General features: G+C 36.7%; 1 protein-coding gene and 1 long non-coding RNA gene across 2 annotated transcripts; both read right to left on the reverse strand.

The window, feature by feature from the left end:
* On the reverse strand, positions 5,272 to 7,927 carry LOC109820318. Its single transcript, XR_002241804.1, has 5 exons — positions 7,275 to 7,927; positions 7,047 to 7,161; positions 5,850 to 5,911; positions 5,727 to 5,756; positions 5,272 to 5,636 (listed from the first exon to the last, which is right to left on the reverse strand). It is a non-coding gene; the product is annotated as an uncharacterized LOC109820318 (long non-coding RNA).
* On the reverse strand, positions 9,350 to 10,115 carry LOC109820317 (histone H2B.11-like). Its single transcript, XM_020386442.1, has one exon. The coding sequence runs from the start codon at positions 10,025 to 10,027 to the stop codon at positions 9,554 to 9,556; it is 474 nt and encodes a 157-aa protein (XP_020242031.1). The 5' UTR covers positions 10,028 to 10,115; the 3' UTR covers positions 9,350 to 9,553.

Below are 10,614 nucleotides of genomic sequence, written 5' to 3' on the forward strand. Positions count from 1 at the left end.
TGGTTGTATGATTCTATTATTATAAAACTCGGGATGCTATTCAATATGCATTATCCCAATATCAATTAGATGTTACTACTACCAAGCTCGAGATTAAGTATAGGCCAGTAAAATTAAACGTCGAAGCTAGAACAATTTCATCGGAACAACGTATATGAAGACAAATGCATTATTTATTCAAATGGGATAGTTTTTAGCGATTTCATCATGCATATACTCATATACCAATAACAGTAGCCATTTCATCACAGATCCATATACCAATATCAATTCTTTGATGAAACACGATATTAAACCAAATCAAGCGTTTAATGGATCTAGGTGTGGACTATTAAATAAAGACAACCAGTAAAAATAAAATTAAGGATCTGCTATTAAATAATCATGGAAATTTTCAAACACAATTATCTAGTTTTGTTTAGACAAATTTTTGAAAACACCCAATTTTCAAATTTATATAGAAAAATCAACTTTTTTTTGAAAAAAAAAAATCAGCAAAACCAACCATTTTCAGATGAAAATGGTCGGTTTTGTTGTGGAAGAGTTTTTCGAATTGCACAGGACTAACAGTCCCGACTAACAGTCCCGTGCATTTTGTTTTCTTTTCGAACTGTACTCATCGAAAAGTAAACGAAATGCACGGGGATGCTAGTCCTGCGTAGTTCGAAAAGTAAACAAAATGCAGGGGGCTACTAGTCCCGTGCAGTTCGAAAAACACTTCCTCAGCAAAACCGACCTTTTCCATCTGAAAATGGTAGGTTTTGCTAATTTTTTTCAGAAATGGTCGATTTTGCTATATAAATTTGAAAATTAGGTGTTTTCAAAATTTTTTCAAATTTTTGTCCTTTTGTTTATAAACATAAAGAAAATAGAAGTGGTCTAGATTAAGACGACGGCCAGGTGGAGAATGAGCAAATAGAAGTGACTGCCTTACATATGTAGGAAAGGAGAGATGAGAGGTCGCAGTTGTCCAAAAAACTGCTCCCACCAATCTCTTCGCATGTCCAAAAATATGTTCCCACCAATCTCTTAGTTCACTTGAAAAAGTATATAGGGGCTAAATCACAATTATTTACTATATTGGAGACCGTCTCACATGAAAAATAATAAGGGGGCCGGTCGCATTAGGTTTTTTTTTTTTTAGGTCCTAATACATTTTTCTAAAAAATTATAATATATAATTTATTAATTATTTTTATTACATACATGTGCTCCCCATGAAAAAAAATTCTGAATCCGTCCCTGAATTACAACAACAGTTTTGACGGCAAATCCTCATCAAGTCATCGCTGACATCCATGAGTCAGACACAAAGACAAGGAAGACCAGAACACGGCAAGAGCTTGCAAAGACGACGACTTCATTACCCCCAATTTTTACATCCTCCCGTGCAATTGCGCGACAGCTTACCTTGAAACCAGCCGTGCATGAACGCGGCGTGAGCAGGTTGAAGCCGCGATGTCCGTACGAACCTGCTCACGTATGCGGATGCGGCGAGCCTTGACCCGCTTCGCCATCTTCCTCCTCTTCTTCCTTTTCCTGGCTCCTGCTCTGTTCTCGTGATGCCTCGTCTTTTGACCGGAGGTGTTTCTTTTATAAGCGAGGACTACTCGCTAGTGAGTTTGTGATTGAATGGGGAATTTTTATTTTGTCGTGGATCCGTTACTTGGCAAAATTTAGCCCTTTGATTTTGAAGAGTACAGTTTGATATTGAACGGTGGTGATTGGAGAGAATACGTTGGATCCGTGGCCAGCGCGCTCGGCCGTTTGGTCTACTTTATGTCGGGCCAAGGCTTTTTCTTTTGTTGCTCGGCCTGCGTTTGTTTATGAGGCCCAAAACGATTTGATGTTTTTCCTTTTTTTTCCCCAAGTTGTTTCGTGGAGATTTTTAGAGCAAAGCTAGTTAAAGAAGAATGAAAGAGCCGTACACAATTTTGGCTCTTATGATGCATACGTTTGTTTTGTAATTATTGAGTAAAGGATATCCTTTTGGTTTGGATAGGGTTTATATCACAAAAACCACATGGACTTTTACAATATCACCTAAGCTTCTGGGGTTTCTCACAAAATTAAAATTTCAGGTATTAACTTTGAACTTTTCTCACTGGGCCACCCGCGTGTAATTTGCAAATAACTAAAATTCCCTTGAAAGGGTAAAAAAAAACCTAAATTTAGGGAGGAGTTATGTTGCTTGTAAATGAAAAATGACAAAATTAGGAAATTTTTTTTGTCTCTAAAACATCTTGGTTATTTGCAAAGTACCGGTGCGGGGGTCATGTGGGGGAAAGTCGGAGTTCAAGGGGTTTACTTGAGGCATCCCAAAGTTTAGAGGGTTTATGCACAACACTTCCAGAATTTTAGGGGTTTTACGTGAAATTAACCCTTTTAAAATTACACTGAAACATTTTAAAAGATGAAATACAGGCACCAGTAAAAAGTAGTTGGTTGCTAAATGACACAAATTGTATAAATCTGCATTACTTAGAGAAGATTTATACATACAGGTCTTGAGTTCGATTCCAAATTAGATTATTTAAATAATAATAATTATACAAACACATGTCTCACTTTCAGTATACAGAAGCTAAACTTTAATGACCTAATCCTTCGCCTAAACAATGGACATAAAAAAAATAATGAGATTAGTCACATATACTCTAAAACTGTTAACGAAATAACAAGAAACAACATTATTCTAAGCTCCAATCTACGAGCCCAAAGATATATTGTATATTTCTATTTTTACAGAATTCGAGATGTTATTCTTTATCCGATATCAATTATCTATTTCCAAGTTCAAGGTTAAGTACATGCCAATAATTTAAAAAAAACTTCGAAATAAGAATAATTTCATCGAAACAACACTATTCATTTTTGGCTATTTTATGGCAAACACATATACCAATGTTATTAGTCCTTTCATCACGAACCCATATATACCAATATCAATTCTATGAATAGTGGATCTGGATTTGATGGATTATTAAATAACAACTGGTAAATTTGAATTTAAGGATCAGGATCTTTTCTAGTGCACTATATTTATTCTGGTTTATACTAGAAGAGGGACCTAAAACTCGGAAGGAATTTTATAAGAGTTGTGTTGTAATTGGAGAATTTTTTTTTCTCCCGGATCGATAGCCTGACAAAATCTGTACCTTTGATTTTGAGAAGAAGGTTTAAGATTGAGCGGTTGAGATGGGAGCACATGGAGGATCCCCAGCTATTGTACTTCTTCCACTGGTATGGTTTTAGTTGGGCCTGAGTTGACCATCGGGTTAAGGCCCAGAATAGTATTGTTGTCTTTCTCCTTTTAATTTTCTATAGGAAAATATTTCATGAAGGTTACAGCAAGACTAGTACAGAAGAACAAAAAAAAATAGATAAACATAATTCACTTATGAGGGGTGTTCGTTTCAAATCCTTGTTTTGTTATGGGTTGAGATTTCTAAAATTTTATTTGTTTCATTAATATTTTGAGATTTAGGGGGTGTTTGGTTCAATTTCTAGAAATTATAGGAAATATTTTCCACCTAAAATATGATTTCCTTGTATTTCTTAAAAAATTATAGGAAAAATTTTGAGAAATCAAAAAGTACTAATTTTCTTATTTTTTGTACTTTGCTTGTTTGGTTCAAAACAAGAAAATAGCTCATAAATTTATAGAAAATAACAAGATTTGGTAGGTTTTTAATTAAATATGGTATGTGTTAGATTTCTGGTGATTTCCTCTCATTTTGAGAGGAAATTGCTTTCTGTAAAATTTGGTAGGTTTTGATATTTTATAAAAAATACTTCTGTAAATTTTTTGTTGAACCAAACACAATTTACAGATATCTTTGGAAAACTTTTAATTACAAATTTGCCATTGTCAGATGTTTTGAGAAAAGTTTTCTCAAAAAGTGTGCAACCAAACAGCCCCTTAGAGGGTATTTGGTTTCATAATTTTATAGAAAAGTTTTCTCAAAATGTATTTTCTATAGATTTCCGTAAACTATGTTTGGTTCAAAAAAAAATTACAGAAATATTTTCTGTAAAGTATAAAAAATTACCAAAATTTAAAAAAATTAATTTCCTCTCAAAATGGGCAAAAATCACCCAAAAATCTGACACCACATTGACACTTTTCTATAAACTTGATAATTTTCTATAAATTTAGGGGATGTTTGGTTTAATTTCTACAAATTATAGGTAATCTTGCTATTTTCTATAAAGTTATGGGTCATTTTTTTTTTAAACCAAACAAACAAAATAAAAAAAATAAGAAAATTGGTACTTTTTGACTTCTCAAAACTTTTCTTATAATTTTTTTAAGAAATATAAGGAAATCATATTTTGGGTGGAAAACATTTCCTATAATTTATAGAAATTGAACCAAACACCCCCTTAGGATACTACAATTTGTAATATTTTATTTGTTTCAAGCTCAAATTGTAGCATCGTCAAATGCCAAAATTTTATAATATGATGAACATGCTATCTTGGTGAGGTTACCCTCACAAAAAAACGAAATTAGGATTTGTCAAATCCTCTCCAATTGAGAGGTAAGCACACCCATTTATGAGATTTGTCAAAATCCTCACCAAATGAGAGGATTTGGCAAATTCTAAAAATTAGGTATTTTTTGCACTTCTGGGATTCAATATTCTAAAAAATTTCTTCAAACAAACACCATATATAAAATCCCAAAATACAAAAAAACTCACTTTTTTATCTCAACTTGTAATCCATACCAACTGCCTAAATTTTTGGTGAAACAAACACCCCCTTATGCTACTTCTTTTTCAAGTTGTTCCAAGTCATCTACCGTATATTTTTAACGAATTTACATTTTAATATGCATACGAAGTAGCAAACAATTTATAAATCTATGCGGACTCAGCCTCTCCAGCGAGTTACTGGGTATATTCAGGACGAGGAGTAACAAGTCTACGACTGAAAGAACGACGAGAAGCCACAAATACAGTAGTTTTCTTCTTCTTAGCTGATGGCAAATACGCATCAAGTTATACAGAAACTAGGAAGCTGCAAAACTGTACACCCCAAAAATAAGTAAAGAATTAAACAAAACAATGTGTTTGTAAACCAAGTTGATTTTGCTTTGAGATTCGTGTTGATGCGCGATATGCATCAAGGCATGCACATGTCATAGTTAGCCTTGAGATGAATCACGCACCAACACAAGTCACAAAGCAAATCTAACGGGAAAAATTTTGGAGGACATGAGATGTATATCCTCTTCTTGGTGTGTAAGGCACACCAACACAAATCTTAAAGCAAACCTAACGGATCCGGATAGAAAATTGGTAGACAGAGCCCTCTATCCACTTAAGTTTGCTCCCCTCCATCCATCCTAACACACCTACACACACTTGTACTACAAAAGAAATAAGAGTTAGAACTAAAGTGACAGGAAAACAGAAAACAGGAATCCAATCAGAGGGGAAGGAAAAAACAAACAGCAAACGAGGGAACGTTGGGGGATGCCAATATTAGACGCTACATAAATGATAGTATTAATGAGGATCCTTCTTGGGAAGTTCACCTACAATCGCCTTAGCAGCACCGACTATAGCCATTGCACCACCAACTCCTGATACGCGAAGCGCTGATAGTTGCGCTGGTGTTACAACATGCTTCTCGTAAAATAGAAAGGCATGACTTGTCAATAAGGGGAAACAAATTAGAGTTGAACCACTGATCAAACTTCAACTAACTACGCATACCATACAAAGGCTTGACCGTATTCGTGGCTCCTACAGGGGAGCAATAACAAATTTCAGTATGTTAGCAACAGACGAGCGTTTAGGAAGAGTTTTTCAAGGCAATAAACAGTAGGTTCATCTTACCCCCATCCTGCAGTGTGGTGTAGGAAATTCTCCAAGATTTTTCAAGGCACGCCTTTCAGAAGCTGAAATAAAAAACTAATGTATCTACAAATTCGTTATGTCGAAAATATATAATATGCAGTGAGAATGATTGAGGCACAACCATTTGATGCTATATACTGTTTCTCTTCACTCCTCTCAGCTGATTAACAAAGAATGCATAGAAGTAAATGAGGAAAGCTTCTGGTCCATCTCTCTTGCAATTACTAAAATAATATTGTAAACTAAGGTTTTCATCGAATCAATGAGATGAAGATATGCCACATAACTAGGGTCCCACATAACTAGGGTCAGCTCCCTTCTGATTGGGTTTATTTCTTAGTTCAATCTATTTGCAAATATTATTTGCGTTTGCAATATGGAATGCCTAGATAGAGAAAATAACAATATTTCCCTCAAAACGTAGCCATAAATCTAAATGCCAAAAACATACACGTTTTAACAATTCATGAAAGAATATCCCCTATCCACTAAGTAAATTCTATAGTCTGGAGAAAGACAAGAGAAACAATTTGAAACAACAATCACAGGAATCAAAATAAATAGTTACTTTTCAAAGTTGGATAAATTTCAGAGCCCCCCACCAAATCAAATCAACGGTGCTAATGACATCACCCTATTTTGATTGTGTAGGAAATAAGTGCTCATTGATTGCTTAGGGGAAGCACAGGAAAATTACAAGTTCAGGGGGGTTTCACAGGACACCCAAAGTCCGCTGGTGACCATCCTCATCGTATAGGAAATAAGTGCTTACTGATTGGTTAGAGGGGTCTGCAGACATAGAGAAAGTGAGGTGGGTACCCAAAGTCCGCTGGTGACCATCCTCATCGTATAGGAAATAAGTGCTTACTGATTGGTTAGAGGGGTCTGCAGACATAGAGAAAGTGAGGTGGGTACCCAAAGTCCGCTGGTGACCATCCTCATCGTTGAAACCCTCTGATGTTCAGGAAGTTTTGCCAAATTTACCCAATAAAGTTCGTTCAACATTCTATACATAGGAATTTTAATGAATTTAACTGAAATTTGATTGTCTCGCCTTCCCATTCCCCGACAAACAAAATGAATGGGGGAGTTAGGGATTAACTTTTTAGAAAAACTTTCAATGAGAACAAAACTACATGACTGCTTATCACAGGTAAAACTGGGAAAATCTTGTACCTGGAACACTAGCAAATATTCCTCAAATTTCACCATTGAAGTTACTAATTACCGTCCCATCATGCAAATGGCAGTCTCATGCATGGCAACGTGCAGCAGATATAAGATACGTCCCCTAAGAAGCCAACAAATGCATCGGTATTTCAAGAGTTAGAGGTGAGAAACCATGTAGGCCATTGACAAGAAAAGTATTAACAAAATAAAAGAAAGATGCAAGTAGTTACACACCTGATTATTAATGCAGCAAAGCCAAAATACAAAGAAGTCGGCACCATTGTGCACCTATAGAAATCAAGGCATCTATCACCAGATTATACAACAAATGGAGAGGAAAATTGTCACTCGACCATTCCACAAATGACATAAATGTAAACGCTAGAAAAAGAGACAATAGTGGACGACGCTAGCAGAAAAACATCGTTTCAGTAGTGGTTATCAAAGTTATTAGGCTTTTTTCTTTTTATTGTCTTTTCTTTTTTTCCCCCTCTTTCTAGGAAAAATCTATCAGGTTCACCAAACTCCATCAAGGCTGGGGATTTACACCCAGCAAAAAATAAAAGCAATTTATACTTGTTTACTAAACTGAGGCAAGAAAATTGTAACTGAATTGACATCAGATAATTCACTTGCTATGACAATTTCCTACGAAATAGAATATTGATAATCAAACAGGAAAACAATGTACAAAAACACTACAAATTTAAGTTTCATTTCATCTGCATAAATTTTCAGTTGATAGGCTGAAAATTTATTGCGAATAAAAATACTAAAATAATTTTCAGTAGCGGAAATTGGAATTTGGCCACTTTATAACAAAAATGCAGCTCTTTTTGAGAAATATTCTTTCAATATCCGCATAGCTATATCTATGTCAATTCATTCGCACTGGCTCCATAATGCTAATGGAGCTTGATGGATGGGTCATCAGATTCATCACTTCCCAATGCAGCGCGGAAGTGATAAACCTCATAATCCACCAATAGGTGTTCTCTGAATCCACAAAGAAACAATCTTCGAATGCACGAAGAGACAACCTCGAATCCACAAATTAATATTAAAGAGAATTTAATTAATAAAAGTGATCTTCGCCCTTGGGTTACATTCCTCTTCTTAAATAGAATAATAACTAAGACTCCTAATAAAACTATATAATTACAAAAAAGTAGAAAGTATCAAACCTTACACTAAAAAGTCTCTCTATAATATAGGAAACAAATTACATCAAATAGATAGGCTACCAAAGTTATCAGGTTTACAAATTACGTCAAGCTTAAAGAGTGTTCAACCATCAAGAAAGTGAAATAAGCACCCATGGAAGAAAACCTCCCAGTACACAAGAGTGAGACCATAAGCGCTGACAACCCTTATAACAACAAAGAAACTGAGAGTGGTTACCATAACAACTGAGATTATGAAAATAATTCCACTACTGCTATTTATTGTTTACATTAATTTCCTAAAGACTATAAAACACGTGAGCAAATCACACATTTTGTCCTCACAAGTGGGAGTAAAGGACTACTAAACCGGTCGCACCTTCAATATGTAGAACAATCAGAACCTATTACAAACCGTTACAGCAGAGAACAACTAAATTCTGAATAGCATTAGCAGATCCAGCATTACCGCATGTACGACATCTAGCACTAGCCATATGAGGGCAAATAAAAAACTTACCATTATGGCTTCAAGTCTTAAGCCATGAACAACAAATATCCAGTAGTCATGAGAACCAGAGCTCTTTTAGTTTCGAATCCCTGCACAACTGGAGCCACCGCCAAGGAAAATGCAAATGAAGTGTACAGAATCCCCAAGGAAGTGGTTCCAAGGTCCCCCTCCTATTATTAACAAATAAAAATAAAAAAAAAACAATTTAAAAAAAATTAGGCATCAGCGAGAACCAAATCTTACTAATATTCAACATCAATATCAAAATGGTTAAATCTAAAGATGAAGAAGAAAGTGATGCTCAAGATGTGAGCATCTCTTACAAGCTTCTTGGATGAAGAACAGTCTCCAATCGCCACATCAAGAGGCAATTCTTCATCCAATCGACCAGAGATTCTAGCAAACGAATAACCTCAAAAAACTGAGAACTCAACAAAATACAACGGAAATGTTGCTTTCAAACATCACAATCACATTAGCACGAATTAGATTCTTCTAAAGACTGGACCATCCAGAGAGAAACAAGAGAGGAGAAAAAGATGAGAGCAATTACAGGCCAGCGCTGAAGAGATGTAAGTAGAGGCCGTAACCAATTAGTCTACAAACAGAAACATCTAATTAGCCACGTCCTTCGATTTTGAACAATAACCAACACAATAAATTACTTCTAATCCACAGAAATCACTCACTAATCAAATATCGAAGGAAAAAAGTGCGCTTTTTTTTTGATCCACGGCATAAAAGGAAGTAATTACACTAGAGATAACAACTAAACAGCGACAAAAAAACAAGAAAAAAATACTACTCGAATGAGGAAAACCCCTAGACCCGCGCTAGGCCTAGGAGCTGGTGAACTTGGTGACGGCCTTGGTGCCCTCGGAGACGGCGTGCTTGGCGAGCTCGCCGGGGAGGACGAGGCGGACGGAGGTCTGGATCTCGCGGGAGGTGATGGTGGGCTTCTTGTTGTAGCGGGCCAGGCGTGAGGCCTCCTGGGCCAGCTTCTCGAAGATGTCGTTGATGAAGGAGTTCATGATCCCCATCGCCTTGCTCGAGATCCCGATGTCCGGGTGGACCTGCTTCAGGACCTTGAAGATGTAGATCTTGTACGTCTCCACGCTCTTCGCCTTCCTCTTCTTCTTCGCCTTGCCGCTCTTGTCCCCTCCCCCTTCCTTCGACGCCGGCAGCCTCTTCTCGGCCTTGGGCTTCTTCCCCGCGGGGGCCTTCTCCGCCTTCTTGGGCTCCTCCTCCTCCGTCGGCTTCTCCGCCGCGGGCTTCTTCTCGGCCGCTGGCTTCTTCTCCGCCTTGGGCGCCATTTTTCGAGATCGAGAGCCGGGGTTAGGGGCTGGCTGGGTTTTTTTTAGGGCAAGGGTATTTCGGTCGCTTGAGATGAGTGGGGGGAAGAGGCTTGAGGGGATTGCTTTTGATTGGGCCGATGCTGGAGTCTCGGATCGATGAGCTGGACGTCTTGTGTCCGTTGGCTCTCATTGGAGATGGACGGTCGGGATTCGTGGGATGAGAAGGGGCTGCGCTCGCTGAGGCGGGGAAAATTTGAGATGGGGAGAGAGATAAATTTTTAGAAATTTAAAGGTGTTCGTATGCTTTCGAATAGGGCTATTTGCATATATGTACTCTTTTTAATTATGGGTATTTAAAAAAATACACTCTAAATCTTGATATTTTTCAAACCACCCCTCAAATCATTAATTTCTGAAATAAATTACCCCTTTAAATGATGTATATTTCTCAAGACAAAAAAAAATCATCATCTGCCAAATTATGATAAAATAGGAATAATTTTAGCCAAATTATATTAATTTTCTACTACTAGACAGAAAAAACCTTGAGATTTATTCTCGTCAAATGCAATAAAATATTATTAGTTTCTAAGAACCCTATTCGC

The sequence above is a fragment of the Asparagus officinalis genome, chromosome 8, assembly GCF_001876935.1.
Source record: "Asparagus officinalis chromosome 8, Aspof.V1, whole genome shotgun sequence".
NCBI lineage: Eukaryota > Viridiplantae > Streptophyta > Magnoliopsida > Asparagales > Asparagaceae > Asparagus > Asparagus officinalis.